The sequence below is a fragment of the Plasmodium gallinaceum genome (genome assembly GCF_900005855.1).
Source record: "Plasmodium gallinaceum strain 8A genome assembly, contig: PGAL8A_v1_92, whole genome shotgun sequence".
Taxonomy (NCBI): Eukaryota; Apicomplexa; class Aconoidasida; order Haemosporida; family Plasmodiidae; genus Plasmodium; species Plasmodium gallinaceum.
In genome coordinates, this window is record NW_021628257.1 from 32,829 (window position 1) to 52,776 (window position 19,948).

At 22.8% G+C, this 19,948-nt stretch overlaps 1 protein-coding gene across 1 annotated transcript, besides 3 other annotated features; it reads right to left on the reverse strand.

Moving 5' to 3' along the window:
- Positions 1 to 143: 143 nt before the first annotated feature.
- Positions 144 to 581: a repeat region.
- Positions 582 to 3,485: 2,904 nt separating this feature from the next.
- Positions 3,486 to 8,553, reverse strand: PGAL8A_00324000 (surface-associated interspersed protein (SURFIN); the record flags this gene model as incomplete). Its single annotated transcript, XM_028672265.1, has 2 exons — positions 3,486 to 6,458; positions 6,565 to 8,553. 2 exons carry the CDS (start codon positions 8,551 to 8,553, stop codon positions 3,486 to 3,488), a joined length of 4,962 nt encoding a protein of 1,653 aa, XP_028528835.1.
- A 2,243-nt stretch (positions 8,554 to 10,796) lies between these two features.
- Positions 10,797 to 16,624: a repeat region.
- A 296-nt stretch (positions 16,625 to 16,920) lies between these two features.
- Positions 16,921 to 17,327: a repeat region.
- The last annotated feature ends 2,621 nt before the right edge of the window (positions 17,328 to 19,948 follow it).

Genomic DNA, 19,948 nt, shown 5'->3' on the forward strand with positions numbered 1-19,948 from the left:
AAATAATTATATTTCGTCTTTTTTTTTTTTTTTTTTTTTTTTTTGATAATTAAAAATTATGTGTATGTTATTTTTTTTATGTATTTGTAATTTATTCATTTTTTTTTCAAAAAGTTTAATATTATGAGAAAAAAAAATGAGAAATTAATTATTTCTTTGTTGTGAGTTATATTCAGCAATTTACATATATTGCTGTTGAATTAGCAAACATAAACAGTTATTAAAAATGCAAATAAATTATATAAATATTAATTACATGAAAATTTTATTGTCATATGTATAAAATTTTCTTTCATAAATTGAAAATATGAATATCATGTAAATTAAACTCTTTTACAAAACATTATTATCTTTTGTAAAAAAAAAATCTCTCCTTCTAAAAAAAAAAATGAATTCCATCTTTTTTTTTTTTTATTTTATTTTCTTATCTTTATCTTTTTCAAAAGAAACATTTCTCAAAAAAAATATTCCATTAATTTTTTTTTTTTTTTTTTTTTTTTAGTTAGCACAACTAACTACGTATTCTTTACATAGCTAGTCCTTTTATAGCCAAAAAGGATAATGAAACCTTTTATTAACCAATAAACAAGTAAACTATATTTATAAAGTTTGCTTTGTTAACTATTTATTGTTTTCAAGAGTAATTTATTTACATTAATAGAAATATATTTTAATCAAAAATTTTAATCCTCATTAATTATCTATTTTTAATTAAATATATTTTATATACAATGTTAATCATATATAACAATTCATATTAAATGCTTTGAAGTTAACAAACATAAGTGATTATTAAAAGGCTTCATTAACCTTTTTGGTTATAAAAAGGACTATCTATGTGAAGAATACGTAGTTGGTTGTTTTAACTAAAAAAAAAAAAGATATTTATTTTTTTTTTAAATGATATATTCAGAGAGGAAAAGAGAAGATTGGTAAAAGAAAAATCGAGAGTAAGAATTAGTACCAATAAAAATGAGATTTTAAAAAGATAATAATGTTTTCATAAAAGAGTTTAATTTGCATAATATTTATATTTTGAATTTGTGAGAGAAAATTTTATACATATGACAATAAAATATTTGCGTAATTAATATTCACATAATTTATTTGAATTTTTACTAATTGTTTATGTTGGTTAATTCAATAGCAATATATTTAAATTCCTGAACATAACTCATAACAAAGAAATAAGTAATTCACATTTAATTAATAGTCGATATTTGATTTATTAACTGTGTGTTCGGTAACTTTACTAGAGTACTGAACAAACAAATTAATAAAGAGCATGCAATCTATAAATTATATTATCAAACCGTTTTAAATAATATTTAATAAAATAAAATGAGTAAAAATATTTTATTTAGAGCATTATAAAATATGTGGAAAATGTGAACTTATAAATGTGTATATTAAAAAAAAATATATATATATATTTGCACTAAAAATATGCTAAAAAAAAAAAAAAATAAACATATTTCTATAATATTTTTTTTGTGTACTTACAATTACATAAGAAAATATTTTTTTTTTTTTTTTTTTTATTATTTTTTTAAAAAAAATATGAAATCTTAAAAAAAAATATTTTTTTATCTTTTAAGGACAAAAATGGAGAGTATTTTGTTTTTTTTTAAAAAAGATTAAAAATGCAATGTAAAATGTGGGACGCATGGAATGTTATGTAAATTAATAACAATATTAATTAACTAACGTAATTAATGTTTCATATTAATTAATAAAAAATGAATAATTTAATTTATATCTTAATTTAAAAAAAATAAAAATATGTAAAATTCTCTTTATATGATATTTATTAATTTGTTTGTTAGATACTAGCAATAACATTGAATGGTTAATTAATAAATAACTGAGTTGAAAAAGAAATTTAAAAAAAAAAACTGTAATCTTAAGGATAATCATATACTTTTTTTTTTGATGTTGTCAAGTATAATTTTTTATGTGTAAGAATCAAGAATGTTATGTTAATATTATATTTTATAGTGTGTTGTGTAAATTAACCCAATAACTATTGTGATTCACATTTGACAATTACAAAAACTGAATAATTTGTATAATAATTTATTTTATCATAAATAAAATAAGTAGCGTTTTCTCTACATGCTTTTTATTAATTTTTTTTTTTGTCCAATACTAGAAATATGATTAATAAAAGACTTCATTTATCTTTTTAATAATTTACAGAATGATATAAGTTCATTTTAGAGCAATGTAGTTACATGAAGAATAATTAAAAAGTATATAAAGAGATATATATATGAGAACGCTTATAATCATTTTTGCGTGTATAGAAATAAAATACAAAATAGATTATGTTTAAAAGGATACCTTCATAGATGTAGTAGAATTATATTTGTATAATATATGTTATATTAATAATTTATTCATAAAAAAAAAACATTATATATGCATTTTTATTTTTAAAAAAAAAAGAATGTTTTATTTTTATTTATTTTTTTTAGGAGATAAGTAAATTTGATTATTTTTATATTTTATATGAAAAAATAATAAGACGTATGCAAAATAGCGTGAATTTTATAATAAATATATTAAGATTATTATGAATTGATACTTGTATAATAGGTATATATTTATATACATAGGTTAATTTCATATTAAAAAGAATAAGTAGATATCATTTTACAAGCTCTATATTAATTTAACTATTTAAAGCACTATAAAAGTTATTATTTAACAAATTAATAATACATAATACCACTGAAAAGAAAATAAAAAAGTTATTACATTAAAAAAAAAAAAAAAAAAAAAAAAAAAAAAAACAAATATATTTCATTTATTTATTTTTTATTATATCTATTTAAAATTATAAAAAAAAACATTTTATTTTTTTTTTGGTTTTATATTCTGGAGACTTGGGAAATTTTAGCAAAAAATTAATGCTAATAATTTTATTTCTTTTTTATTTTTTAATAGAAAAAAATAGTATCATTTAAAAAAAAAAATAATTATTTTTTGTTTTTTTTTTTTGGTGATGCAATGGATATTATTCTTTTTTGCATGAAAAATTAAATAACATAATGTTAAACATTACATTTGTATTGTATAAATTAGATTAAACAAATAAATAATAGAGTTAAAATATAATATTAGTTAATAAAAATAAATGATTTATCTAATGATTTATTTTATTCTAAATAAAATAACTATAATTATCTCTAAGCTTTCTTTATTTAATTTATTTGTTCATCATAAGAAAATTGATTATACCAGCAATTAATAAATCAATATTCTAACAAAATTATGGAATGAGAAATTAATAAATCAATAACTAAGCATATAGCAATGTTTAAGATTAGTTCTTAAAAAATATTCAAAAAGAACAATAATTCTATTTATCACTTCTAAAATTTTTTCTATTGTTTTACGAATTTTTCCAGTTTCTTCACGTTTATTTTTACTTCCTATACTCTATAAATTTTGCTGTTTTATTCGTTATCTTCATTCTTTTATTAATAAATTAGTCTTGTAAAACATTCTTTATTATTTTTTTCTATCCACCTCTTATGAATATCTTCACAGTGTTTTTTCCATATAATTTTTTGCCTTTCTAACATGGGATTTCTAATTTTCTCCTCATTCTTTTTTGCTATCATTTCATCATATATTTCTTTTATGTATTCCTTTTCTTTTCTTTTCATTTCCAATATTAACTCTATAAACCATTTTTTTTTTTTCCATTCATCTATTTTCTCTTTATCATTATTTAATATAACATTCCTACTTTTTTTTCTTATTTCCAGTATGTTAACATCCTCATCTAAATTTTCTTGTATTCTCAACTCTTCCACCATTTTTTTAAAAAAATATTCTTTTTCTTTTTGCAATTCTTCTTTCATACATTCTTCTAATAGCGTCATATGTATTTCTATCAAAATGTTCTGTATCAATTTCTCCCTTTTTTGTCTATTTTTCTCTATTTCTTCATCTGCTTCTTGTTTCAATTCCTCTATATTTTCATGAATTTCCTTCTCTTCTTTCGCATCGTTTTTAGTTATTCCTTCCTTACGTTCTTCTTCTTTTTCGTATTCGTCTAATAAATTGTTAAACCATTCTTCCTCGCTATGTAGTATAAACCACTTTCTTTGTTTTTTTAGCCACTGTTTCCATATTCTTTTTTGTTTTTCTAGCATAGGATTTTTTCCTGCTTCTATTTCTACTATTTCTGATTCATTTGTTAATTCATCATATTTTTCTTGTTCTTTTCCCCATTCTTTTTTCAAATTAATAAACCATTCGTCATTTTTCCATTTCTCTGACATTCTTTTGTTTCTTTCTACCCATTTTTTCCATAAAAGTTTTTGTTTCTCAATCATCAATGTACTAATGTCTTCTTCCCCTTCTTTTATCATTGCTAAATCATTTTCTATTATTTTTGGATATTTTTCTTTATCTTCTTCTATAAATTCTTCTAAACAGGTTTCTAAAAATTTTCCTCTATTCAATAACCACTCCTCTTTTCTACATTCTTCTAATATTACCATATATATTCCTATTAAAGTTTCCCATTTTAATTTTTTTTTGTTTATTTTAGAATTATTCATTTCATATGATTCCTCTAAATTATTCATTTCATATGATTCCTCTAAATTACTCATTTCATATGATTCCTCTAAATTACTCATTTCATATGATTCCTCTAAATTACTCATTTCATATGATTCCTCTAAATTATTCATTTCATATGATTCCTCTAAATTATTCTTTTCATATTTTCTCATTTTTCCTTCCTTCAATTTATTAATCTCTGTTATTGATTCCTCTCGTTCTATGGTTTTTTCATTTTCCTTTTCTTTTTCTATACTTTTTTTATAAATTCTACTTTCATGTTCTTTCTCTTCATTTTCATATTCATTAACTAACTTTGTAAACCATTCTTCATTGTTTTCATCTTCTACCCACTTTTTACAGATATTTTCGCAGTGTTTTTTCCATATATTACTTTGTCTTTCTAAAATGATATCTATTACTCTTCCTTGATTCTTTTTTGCTAAAATTTCTTCATTTATCTCCATTATATATTTTTCTTCTTTATTTTTCCATTCTAACATTAACTCAATAAACCATTTTTGTTTTTTCCATTTTTCTATTTCCTCTTTTTTTTTCTCTGATATAACATTCCAACTTCTTTCTCTCTCTATTTTATCTAATATGTTTGTTTCTTCGTCCAAATTTTTATATATTTTTATCTCTTCCATATTTGCTTTAAAAAATTCTTCTTCTTTTTCCCACTCTTCTTTCGTACATTCTTCTAATACCATCATATGAATATCTAACAAAATTCTCCTTTCCAAATTTTTCTTCATTTCATTTTTATCTATTCCATTATTTCTTTCTTTCTCTATTTTTTCTTCCTTTAAATTTTCATGTATTTCTTCTTTTTCATATTCTTCTAGCAATTCTGAAAACCAATTCTGATTTTTGTATTCGTATGAATGTTCTATTTGCCATTCTATCCATTTCTTCCATATTTTTTTTTTTTTATCTAGAATAAAATTATTTACTCCCATTTCTCTCATTTTTTTAATTTCATGCTCTTCTAAATATTCTAAGTGTTTTTTTTGTTCTTGTTCCCATTCTTTCTTCAAATTAATAAACCACTTTTCATTTTTATATTTCTCTAATATACTACTATTTTTATCCGTTGTATCGGTACTATTTTCTTCTTTTATTTTTATTACAAAATTATTTCCCATTTCTTTTAAATTAGAATTTTCTCCATCTTTTTCGAATTCTTTTAAGCAAATTTTAAAAAATTCACTTTTATTCAATTTCCATTCCTCTTTTTTACACTCTAGTAATGCAGTCATATGTATATCTACCCATGAATTCCAATTACATACATCATTCTTGATTGACCTTTTATTTCCTAAATTTTTCATTTCAAAATCACATGTAGGTTTTTCTTTTTGCAAATTTATTTCATTTTCTATTTCCTCATTTAATGTATCATTCCCAATATACCCTACAGCATGAAGAGGATTTTCTTCTAATATATTTTTATTTAATTCATCTTTAATTTCATTTCTGGATTCATCTACATTCAATTCCATTTTTTCAATTTCACTTTTAGAATTATCTTTATTTAATTTTTCTTCATTTATAAATTCATTTTCATGCTTATTTGACCCTTCTTTCGTAACATTACAAATGCGTATATTTCCTTTTTCATTGTATATTCCTTTACGTTCTTTGGATTTTTCGCTCTGCTCATGTTTCAAATTTCCTTCACTTTCAAAACTAACCTCACATTGTAGTATTTGTTTTTCATGCTGTAACAAAGAGTGATTTCCACTATTCATTGGTCCATCCTCTATATTATTTGTAGATGATGGCATTGGTTTCTTTGAAATTTTTTTTATCTTTTTTCTTATTTTTTTTTTCTTTGATTTTCGATTACGAATCCAAGATCCAATAGGAGTGCACTATAATTAGAATTAAAAATAAGAAAATTATGAAAATTTTACTAATATAGTTATTATATTTTATATATATATCTTTTTGAGTTTTTAATTAATAATTTTGTCTTACTCTATATATAATAATTAAAAGGAGAACAATTCCTAAAATGAATATACCTACTGAAACGGTTGCTATTAGTACATTTCCTGTGGTTTTAACAGTAGGGGTAACTTCAGTACCCTCATCTAATGGAGCTTGTGTGGTATTAATATTTGGAGTACATATGTTCGTACAATTTGCTAATGTATCATCATGAACTTTGATTAAAGGTAAATTACTAGGTTGAGCAATAGGAGTAAGTTCATTTTGTGATGAGGAATAGCTTTTTCCAAATAATTGTGTATCATTATTTATTGTAGCAGATTCAATTGTATTATTAGGAGCTGCATTGATATGTGAAGGCGCTAAGGATTTAAATGGGGATGGAGACATAGTATCATTTTTGGAAAGTTCCATTTTATTTAGAGGAATATGTACCTCCATAGGAGGTTTAGAATGAGGTGTATAAGATAAAGATTCATTTACAAAAGTTGCAGTACGATTAGAATTAATTTCAGTAACAGTTATAGGTTGTACACTTATAGGAGTGGGAGATTCGGGCATATCCATAGCAGGAGATGAATGACTATTTGTAGAAAGTGTACCATTCAATAGAGAAGAACCAACATTAGTTGTAGAATTAGTAGACCCATCAATAGGGTATGCAGGAATTTCTGAGGAAGATGAATTGGTACTGGAAGAAAACATGGGTGTAACAGATGGTACAGTCTCAGGAGAAGTTACGGTTTCAGGAGAAGGTGTAGTATTGTTTTCAGAAGATCTAATGATAGTATTAGAATGCGTATCGGTATCATTTATAGGAGAAGGTAAAATTGAAGGATCAGTTTTAGAGCCATATCCATTCGTATTATTTGAAGTTAAAGAATGGGATTTTGATGGATCTTCTAGGGGAACAGCATTTGTAGCTTTTGCAGCCGCTGAAGCTTTATCTTCATCATCCGGTGATGCTATAGCATTTAGGGTAACATTTTTAGAATCCCTATAACCGCCAATTCTAGCTTTTGCATCATCATCTAATGGATCTACATCATTCCTAACATGTGATGTATCTGATGTTTCCGCTGTAGGTTGCGTAATAGTTGGTAATGGAGTTGTAGGATATAAAGTTCCATTAGAATTTTCCTGGTTATCTGAAGTAATCCAATTTAAACCATATGGGTCACTTGTGTTTTCTCTCTTTTTAATTTCATAAATTAGTGATGTCATATTACAAGGATTACCTGTTTCACTTAATATACTATTTTGCAATCTATTACTATAAGTGTTCCAAATATTAGTAGAATCTTTTCTAAAAGATTCTTCGGAATAAAACTCATTGTACACCATATTTACAAATTGTTTTCCTCTCTTATGTATGTACATACTCCACTTTCCACAATTAAGTTGACTTTTATTAGCTTCATATACTTTATAATAGTAATTAGATATATCACTAGTAATATTAGTAAACTTAGTAAGTCTATCATAAATAATTTTAGTTTTATTTGATTGATATTGATCCTCATTGAGTTGGCTATATGTTAATGGTATTAAATCTGGTAAATCACTATCTTTATAAGGATTGGTGCAATTATCATTTTTATTCAAAACAGCACAATAATCAAAATTTTTCAAATTACATGTTGGACTTGTTTTCATACGTATTTGTGTCTCGAAAAAACTTTGTTTTTTATTCCAACAATTAACAAGACTTGAGATATTACGATCTGTTTCTTCATTTAATACTAAATTAACAAAGTCCATTCCTCTCCAATTTACATATGAGGATGACTTTTGACATTTTTCTGTAGCATTACTAATTTCTTCGTCATCAAGATAAAAATTAAGTTCATTATTACTATCTTCCACAAATGTTTTAATTTCTGTATTGAGTTTACTTTTTTCACTAGAGTTATCTCCATTTTCTTTTGTTTCACCATTTTGTTCATCTAATATACAGGAAGTTTCTTCTGCTTGTGATAAATATCTTGCTTTCTTTAAGATTGATTTTTTTCTCATGATTATAATATCATCATAAAAGTCTTTCTCAAAATACTTTGCAGTAGTATTCAAAAATTGATTAATTAAAGAAAAGAAATTTTTATGTGAATTATAGATAAATGCATAAATTTCAACAAAACCAAAAAGTAATGTGTATGTATGTATTTTATACTTTAAATTTATGAAATGTTAAAAAAATATTCGTTAATCCAATTAAGGAAAAAAAATAATTTAATTTTACCAAAAAATTGAATATAGATATTTTTGTTATTTTTGAGCATCATTATACACTTGAATTACATTGGGAAATTGTCATAATTTCTACATAGAAATGACAATATTTGTACTTATGTGATAACTATATTATAAATTTGTTTATATTAGAAATTGGCATTTTATATAATATAAGATATTAATTTAGAGTAAAGCGAATTTTTTGTTTTCTTTTTGTGTTGAATATTAAATTTTCAATTTCATGTAATAATAATGCCATTAGTTTTCAAATAACAAGAAAAAATATAATTAATAAAACAAAAGATTAATTTATAAAATTAAAATTAAGAAAAAAAAAAAATAAAATAATTCATATAGTAAAATATCATATTATGTTATGAAATTATAATTGAAAAAAAAATTAGTATAAAAGAAAGAAATTATTTTAAATTTTTTTCTGTGTTTTCTTAAATTTTTTATATAATCACATAATTATGAATGTAAGTTTGAAATAATGATATGATTATTTAATTTTTGTATTTTGAATAAAGAATTTAATTATTATATAATATTTTTACAAAATTTTTTTTTTGAATAGTAAATTTATATAATTAAAGAAGTAAAATATAGTTTATATACAAATAATATAATGTACTTAAAAAATTATAATTCTCATTATAAAGTATCTAAATAATATTTTTATAAAATATAAAATACGTAAAAAAAAAAAAGCATATATATATATATATATACATGTAAATTCTATAAGTGGTAGTTATAATATAATATTTTAATTATTCATATATATTTTAATAAAAAAAATATTTTAAGTTTAATGGAAAAATGACTTACAATTATAAAAATCTATATTGTTTGTTGTTAAATTATTAAACCTTAAACGAAGATTAAAGTTATTCCAATTTTTTTTTATTTTAATATTTAAATATTTGTTAACAAGTTAGTGCATTATAATTTAGTTATATTTTTGAAGAAAAATATAAAAAAAAAAAAAAAAAAAGCTAAAAGTTAATAAGTAATGCACTTATTTTTTCATTATAACCATATTAATCTTTTTGTTTTTTTATTAAGCAATTTTTATTTGGTAATATATGTATATATATGTACTTCACATTCTTTGAGATATTATTTTATTATTTTAGAATTTTTTACTATGAATACAAGAAAATTTAAATTCTTTTCTGATTATTTTTTTTAAAATATATCTTATAATGTTTTTAGAAAATAAAAATAACAATAGTTTATTAACAAAAATTTCTTAGAAACAAGATATCATTACATTGAAAAAAAAAATGAATGAAAAGTGTGAGATGAATTTATGAAACTTGATTTTTCTGGAAAAAAAAACAATAAAAAAAAAAAAAAAAAAAAAAAAAAATTTATCATTTTGTTCTATTTTTTTTTTTTTTTTATATTTATATTTTTACAATATAAATTACAATGAATGATTTACTGAGAAAGTCTGTGAGCAAAGTAAATGTGTTTTATTTTTTTTTAGCATTTTATATGATTTTTATGGGAGTTGATTATTTTTTTCGCAGGAATATTATAGATAAAACCTATTTTTTTATGAATATTTATGATTATATTTATAGTTCTTCATTATTAAAAATTTAATAATTATTTACCATTTTTTTTAATTTTTTTTATTTTTATTTATTTATATTATTAAGTTGACATTATGATTAAGAATGAATAAGTATATTAAAAAAAAAAGAGAAGATAACAGATAAATTAATTATTTGAATATTATGGCATGGAATAAATTTTATAAAAATTTTATTGTTGAATTTTAAAAAATTTATTTGGAATATGCAAGTTATAAGGAAAAGGGTGAAGGTTATGTTTATTGAGTAAAAATTTATTAAGTTTTTAGTTATTAGAAGATTGTTGGTTTAAATTTTTTGTAACTTTATTTGTTGACAATGGATTAATTAAATTCTGGTTATCGTTATATATTTAGTACTTATTTTTAAGATTATTTATTTTAAAGAAAACAATTTTATTTTTATTTATTATACATTTGTGCATGTTTTATTAACTGGGTGTTCGGTAACTTTATTAGAGTACTGAACAAACGAATTAATAAAGAGCATATAGAGTTACCTCTACGGTTTTGATGTATTTGTATATATTTTATATGTTTTGAATGAGTGATCCTTATTTACGTAATATACTTCATTCATCATTCTTTAATTTCAATAGACATTTATTTACTTTAATAAAAATCTTTGTTCTTATTAAAAATTTAAATCCTTATTGAACATTAATTATTAATTAATTGTAAATTACTAGTTATTTATTATGAGTTACATTCAGCAATTAATATATTTCTGTTGAATTAACAAACATAAACAATTAGTAAAAACGCAAATAAATTATATGAATGTTAATTACATGAAAATTTCATTGTTATATGTATAAAACATTCTCTCACAAAAATTCATTAAAATCATAATTCATTCCCAAAAAAAAAAATTTTTTTTTTTTTTTTTTTCTTTTCTTATATTTATTTAATGGTAACAAATATTTTTCTAATTGACTTTTTAATCAATTTTTTTTCCTGACGATCTTTGTATTTTTTTTTTTTTTATCAAAATATTTCCTGACAGTCTTTGTACTTTTTTTTTAAAAAAAAGTACAAACGAAAAAAAATCATCAATTTTTTTTATGTTTGTGTATGTATGATGAACTTCGTATTTTTCATTTAACTAGTCTTTTTATTTTCCAAAAAGGTTAATAAAGACTTTTATTAACCATACTCCACCACCATGGGAAGGTAATTGTTATTACTTAAAGTTTGTTATTTTTGTATTGTTTTATTACATCAATTCCTTTTTGTACGCCTTTTTCAATTTGCTTGTCCTGATTATCGTTGATATCACCGTTATGATACTACTCCGTTTATGACTATCTAGGTAATCCTTATACCTTAAATCATGCGTCAGATTTAATTTCCGTTTATTCTTATTTGTAACTTGTATTAAATTGTGCAGTTGCCTTTTATATATTTCCCTGGTTTTGTTACTCAACAATTTTATTTTTGACATTGGAATTTGTACTTCTTTACCTCTATAATATGTAGGTAATACTTTCAGAATTCTGCTTTCAATTTTAGTTACCCTATGAGGAAATGAACAATATGGTTTATATGGTATATTTCTACTATAGTGTTTCATTTGATTCCTTTTGTATTCGGATAATTCGTATGAGATAATATCTCCAACCTTAATATTTTTATTCTCAATTATAAGTTTTCTTTTGATTTCATTACATCTTCATGTATGTTTTTCCATTTATCGTTTAAGTATATAATCCTCATTTCAGAAGTTGTTTCTCGTACTAATTTTGCAAACCCTGGACAGATACAATCTATTCCAAACATAGCAAAATAGGGTGTTTCTCATATATCTCCATGAGGTGTATTATTATATATTAGTACTGCATTTTGTACTATTTCTTCAAAAGGTATATCTTTTTCTTCATATAAAGTCTTAATGATATAATCAAGCTTTCATGAGAGCTTTTATTTATACAGTTTCCTTGTGGATAATATGCGCTAATATGATATAATTTAACCTTTATTTCTTTTGTAACATAGTCATGAAATTCTAGACTAGTATAAATTGAACCGCGATATGTTAAGATGCTTGCAGGGAATCCAAATATGGGTATCCATGTTTTCTTCATAATGTTAATTGCATCCATAGCATTAGGTGTTTTATTAGTTATGTTCGTCACCATAAAACGTGAATGATGATTTATTGCTACTTGTACAAAGTATTCTGTACCTTTCCATGTTTTAGGTCCTATAATATCTAATGAAACCATATCAAATACATTCGGTTTTGATAAAGTTTGGTTATTATTAGGTTTAAATTTCCTATTACGAATTACTTGACAAACTAAAAAATTTGTGACGTATTCTTCAATATCTTTACTAATATTGGGCCACCAAAAATGTTTTTGTATTTTCTTTAGTGTTTTATTTACTCCACAAGGTCCTTCGAATTTACTACTATGAGATCAATACATTAAATGATTTCTATATTTTTATTATATATATAATCCTCCTGTTCTATAGTGAACTGGGAAATCATCCTTCCATACTACGTTTCTCGGTATGTTATCTTTATCATTTCTTGCTTCATTTTCTATTTCCTCGCAAGAAGGTATAACATATAAATCATCATATAATTCTTGAGGTTTACTACAATATAAGGTCATGTAATTAGGAAGATCTGTTTCATCTTCTATTTATCTAGTGATCTAATCAACTAAACTATTTTGAACTCCTTCAATATGCTCAAATTCTAAGTTAAATTCAGATAGTCTTAACTTCCATCGATATAATTTTCCAGTATTAATTGCATCCATCCCAATAATACCTTTACAACATGTTTTAATTAAGGTCATAGATCCTTTAATATAATAACAGAATGTTTCGCATGCTACTACTATAGCAAATAATTCTTTTTCAACCGTACTCCATCTTTGTTGTACTTCATTTAATTTCTTCGATGTGTAATAAATGAATTTAGTTTGATATGTGTCCTTATCAATTTGAGTCAATACAGCTCCTATATCATAATATGATGCGTCAGTATAAATAGTATAATGTTTTCCTAATTCTGGAAATGAAAGATAAGTAATTTCGGTGATTTTTTTATTGATTTGCTCAAAAGCCTTTGAATGCTCTTATTTCCATTCAAATTTCTGTTTCTTAGTTAACAATGGAACAAATTTAGAAGTCCACTCTGAAAAAATCTTAATATAATTCCTGTATTAATTAGAAGCTCCTAAGAATGAATTTAATTACTTTTTATATTTAGGTCGTTCTACCTTAATAATTGTTTTCACCTTATCTAATGAAGGTCTTATACCATTTCGATCTATCACTTACCCAAGATAAGTTATAGATATTTTAAATAGTTCACACTTTTCTGTATTTATTCCTAAATTATTATTACAGAATAATTCAAATACCCATTTTAATACTTCTACACGTTCAAATAGTGTTTTTGTAAGAAGGATGATGTCATCAATATACACAACTATATAATTCACTTGAATTAATTTCATAAAAATATCTTCCATTATTCGTTGAAATTGTGTAGGACTTGTTTTTAGTACAAATAGCAATACGTTAAATAGAAATGTTTCCCTCTTAGGAACTATAAATCCAGTATATGATTTACTACATTCCTCCAATGCGATATTCCAAAATCCATTTTTAAAGTCTATTTTCGAAAACCATTTTGTTCCATGAAACGTATGAAATGTGATTTTCATATGTGGGATGACATATAAATCATCAATTATAAATTTATTTAAATACCGATAGTCTAACGTTACTTTCCATTGGCCTGTTTTCTTCTGAACCATTATTATTGGTGAGGTCCAATGTGCATTAATGACCTTACTTATTACTTTTAATTTTATCATTACATCTATTTTTCGATGTAATTCTGATAACATTTCTTCACTCAATGGTATAGGGTTATAAAGCCGAGGTTTCCCTTGTATCTAAATAGAAACTTTGTATTTCTCGTTAGGTTCCATGATTTTATTTTCCCAGAGTTTTGTATTATTTCTTAATTCTTTTTCCAACTTATTTTTCTGATATTTAAAATCAGATCCTTCAAAAAAATTCTGAATAATTTCTTTATTAAAATTCTCTATTCCATCTGTTTTTACTTCAGATTTAACTTCCATGATATATATATATATATATATATTTTTTTTTTATAATGACATATCCTAATTCGTCCATTACTATACCACTAAGTAATAAAGAGGTTTATTTGTTTTTATCGTAGCAAATCTGGTTATTATCTTTATATTGATAAATTTCATGTATATTTTCACGTTTTTAGATTTCATTACAATGTCTCCGCTATATATTCCACAAAACTTTATTGGTTGTATTGATATGTCTGTCTCTATACCTAGTTTTTTGGCTTACATCATTGATGCAGTACATAAATCTGCTCCTGTATCTAGTAATACATTAACGTTATGTCCCTTAATTTCTACTGTTTGTTCCATATTCGTACATTGTACTTTTTCGTTTCCAATTTCTATTTTCCTATTAACAGATAATTCACTTTCTCCTGAATCTGTTATCCCTTCATCGGATTTTTTATCGATGTAAATTTCTTTCTCCTTAAATATATTATTTATTGTGTTTCTCTTTCTATCCTTCTCTTAGTCACTTCCTTTAGGTTTATTTTCTTTATACCTTTCTTTTGATTTTTCTTTTTGTCTTCCAGGTGTTCCAATTGTTTATTAAGGTATTTTTGCACTTGGCGTATTTTCTGTGGATTCGTTTTATTTTTAATCATTTTAAAATTTAAATCAGATATTTTATCTGTCATTATACCTTTAATTTCATCTTCTTTACCTCGAATCACTTTATTTCTACATACTTTTACTGGGTGTGCCATTTCATTACAATTTTGGATCTTTTTTTTCGGTAAAAACAGTATCTTTTTAAATGGTTATTCCCTCCACAAAAATAACATCTCATAAGATTCTGTTTCTTATCCTTTCCAATGCTATTGTCTTTGTAGGTCTGATCTACAGCGTATATACTCCAATTTCGGTCCTCATCTATCTTTATTTCTCTATTTTCTACATTTAGCATATATTTTCTTATCTTCGTGAAAGTTTTATCCATTTCCACCTTTATATCTTATTCCTTTAAGAATTTCTCTGGTATATATCTTTTAAAGCATCTTAAAATATCCTTTCTGCATATACTATTCTCTTCCTTTAAATATAAACAAATAAGAGCGTGCGAATTACAGTCCGTAATAAATGAACTTATAGCTTCTTTAACAGATACTTTTTTTGGTGCATTAAATAACTTCCTTGCTAAAATGAATTTCTCGTCTGGATATTCAAACATTACATTAGCTAATTTAATTTGAAATTGTAACATATCGGTGACTTTTATGTATCTTGATAATTTAGCTATTTCCTGGTGGTAGATGTTTGATGTTAAAGATCCAAATATCATACATGTTTTTACTCTGGATATTCCTTGCATTTTTGCCTTCAATTCGAATATCCTAAACCAACTAAAGTATAGTTCTAAAGATCAATCACTAAATTTTGGGAGTCCAGGTGGTACTTTAGCTCTTATATCGATTGTTTCTAATTTCAAATATGTATGAATGATTAAATTCTATTATATTCGCAAAAGAATCTGGTTTAAAGTTGTATAATTCTTTATCCATTTTGAACTGCTAATACAATGTGGGTTCTGCTTGTGATGTTTTCGGTTTTTTTGCCGTTTTCGCTAATTGATTTATTAACTCGGTATTCGGAGACTTTGCTAGAGTACTGAACAAACAAATTAATAAAAAGCATGTAGAGTTTCCTCTATGATTTTGATGTATTTATATATATTTTTATATGCTTCTAACGAGTGATTTTTAATTATGTGATCTACTTCGTTCATCATTCTTTAATTTTAATAGGCATTTATTTACTTTAATAAAAATCTTTATTTTTATTAAAAATTTATATCCTTATTGAATATTGATCATTAATTAAATGTATATTACTTGTTTCTTTGTTATGAGTTATGTTCAACAATTAATATATATTACTGTTGAATTAACAAGCATAAACAATTAGTGATAATGCAAATTAATTATCTAAATATTAATTACGTGAAAATTTAATTGTTATATATATAAAATTTTCTCTTACAAATAAAAATTATAAATACTATGTAAATTAAATTCTTTTGTATATAAAAAATCTTTTTCTTACAGGTAACAAATCTTTTTCCAATTGATTTTTTTACTAATCTTTCGACAATTTTCCTGAAATTTTTTTTTCTTTTTTTTTTTTTTTTTTTTTATTTGAGTATGCAAAGCCAATACGTATTCTTCATATAGCTATCTTCTTTATTACCAAAAAGGTTGATAAAGCCTATTATTAACCAAATATATGTTAGCCATGCAAGCATTGGATAAAAAGAAAAAAAAAAAATAGTTATTTTTTTTTGTTTTTTTTTTGTAAATTCTAAAACGCATAAAAGAAATATATTTATTTTTTTTGGAAAATTGTTGTATTGTTGAAAAATTAAAAAAAGAATAGTTACTGACTAAAAAGTTTCCTGTAGTATATTTTTTTTAAAAATTTATATAAGAAAATTTTATATTAATTATAATAAAGTTTTCATATTTCGTAGTATTTATATAATACAATTTTTATTCTATTGATTGCTTATGCTTGTTTATTTGAAGTGAGTGAATTTGAATTGTTAATGATTACTCATAACATTATAAATAAAATATATGTAATCAAAATAGATAATGATGATTTAAGTTTTTAATGAGAATATAGGACTTTTATTAAAGTAAATAGATTCCTCTGGAAAAAAATAAATACTCAAATAATTAGACAAAACAAATACAATTTACTGGTTTACAGTCTTAAAAAAAAATTTAAGTTAATTATATTAGTATAGATAAATCTGCATGCTCTCTATTAATCTGTTTGTTCAATACTCTAAAAAAATCATTGAATAAGCAATTAGTAAATTACTAACGTACATGTATAATATATTTTAGTTTATTTGTGTAAGAAAAAAGAAAGAATATATATAATTAAAATTAAGAACAATAAAAGCTAACGTATATGTTGAAGAATATTCTACAACAAAAAAATAATAATGATAAATATAATATTTTGTTTTAAATATAAAAATATAAATATATAGATATAAATGTAACAGAATTAAGGAGGATTTTCATATTAATGGAATGCATGCATTCATTATACAAAGTATTACATAATACATAAATCTCAAGATATATTTATTTTTATATAAAGCTACTAAAGCTTCTTTATATAATTTTTATAAATGAAAGAGTAATGATTACACATATATATATTTTGTTTTATTAAAGAATAAAGAAAAAATATTGATATATTTTTAAGATTCAGTAGAATAATGTAGATAGAAGTAAATATAATAATAAAAACTAGGGGAAATTTTTTATTATACTAGTTGCATGTCTTATAAGTCGCATAACAAATGAATGAAAATAAAATTGATGAAAAGTAAAAATTTTCGTAAAAATAATATATTACAAATTATTTTTTATTATATTTGTAGATTTATAGATATAATACTATTGAAGATTATAAAGAAAAATAAAAAATTTATTTATTTTATATTACTATTATTAGAAAGGTTAAAAATTGCATAAATTTTATTGAATTAAAAAAAAAACAAAAGGAAAAAAATATATATCTTAAAAATTATTGCACCTATTTTTACTAAATCTATTTACATTTATTACATTTCACTTGATTTTTAACATAACTATCATAATTAAAATTTAAGTTANATATATATGTATTGTATATATAATGTTTTAGTTATTTCTTTATTTTTTATTAATACATTATTATTTGCTTATAAAAATGATATTGCATGCAAAAAAAAAAAAAAAAAAAAAAAAAAAAAAAAAAAAAGATAACACAAAAAATAGGAAAATACCAAAATTTACACTAAAATAAACAAATGCATTTAATAACATCTAATCAAAAGAATATAAGTTGAATGATATTTATCAAAATGTCACATTTTAAAGGTTTTTATGTTAAACTAACAAAGATAAAAATATATTGACATTATCTTAAGTAGAAAAAAAAGGTAAAAAAAAATATATATCTCTTTTTAAAGAGTTGAAATTTTTCTTTTTATTATTTTTTTTAAATTAGGTTGTATTTACTTATAACTAAATACAAAAAGTAAAAAATAATGATAATGAAAAATTATTTAATTATAATATTATGTTTTTTTTTTTTTTTTTTTTTGAACTGTTCAGAAAAAAAAAAAAAAAAAAAAAAAAAAAAAGAGACAACATTCTGATTGTGACAATCCAATCATTTTCTTATCCTTTGAATAGTCATCTCTTCAAATCCATCTCTCTTCCATTTCAAGATAAGAATGTGATGTGGGACCATACCAAAGACTATGCAGAAGTCTAAGTAGACAACATCAGTTGCTCTTCCTTGGTCCACTGATGTTATCAATCTTTCATAGGAGGCGAGAACATTAATCAGGCATGATCTGCCTTAGTGATGTCATGCTTGATTGTCTTAGAATACCCCATTTCATGTGTTCCTTTAACATAGTTTCCATGAAGGTCAGTTCCATTACCTTTCCAGGCACAAAGGGTCACCAGTCTGTAGTTCCTGGTCTTCCTTTCTACATTTCTTAAAAACAAGAGTGATATTTCCCTTTTTCCACCTTTTTCACCAAGAACGTCACCTTACAGACATATTGTTTTAAATATGATGAAGAGTTAGCTGGCAACTACATCAGACTATTCCTTCAGAATCCTGAGTTTCATGTCATTGAGCCCAGTAACTCTAGTTTGGAAAGAGAACTAGTCTAATATTAGAAAATAACCTCAAAGGGCATAAAATTAATAGCTAGGATGCACAACTGTTTTTCAGCTATCTCACATTTTTTCACATTAGTATACAAGTTAGTTTTTAAATCTCTGTAGCTTATATGATGATTGATGAGACCTGACAGAATTTTTTTGTTTTATCAGGAAGTCATGTGACTCTTTGATCTTTTATTTCCAAACAATCTCAGACACATATTCATACTCTTGTAGGAAACATGACTCAAAATAAGCTGAACACTCATTACCCTCAAGCGAGTTTCTAACACAATAATTCACATAGGAAAATAAATATTATCTGGATTTAAACATTCACATTGAAACTGTTAACATGTTAGATCAGATTCCTTTTATAATCAGTAAGAATATGAGCAACCAAGAAATATTTTTAAAAATAACAATTTCTTTTCTTATCTTAGAAGTATAAATAGTTAAGAAAAACTAAAATTAAAATAAAATATATTATATAAATAGAATGTAATAACTATTAAAATTAATTAAAAGAAAATAAGACGGATATGATATAGTTACATATGCATACTATATTGTAATGAAAAATTAATGAAACAACTATAAATTAAATCTTTTTAAAAATATATATATATATATATATATATTCTTTTGTATAAAAAATGTTGTACATTTTATGTTACTTTGGATTACCAATAATAAATATAATAATTTACTTTAATATTTCTTAAATTTTTTTAAATTCTCTCCATAAACTAATGTTTATCAAA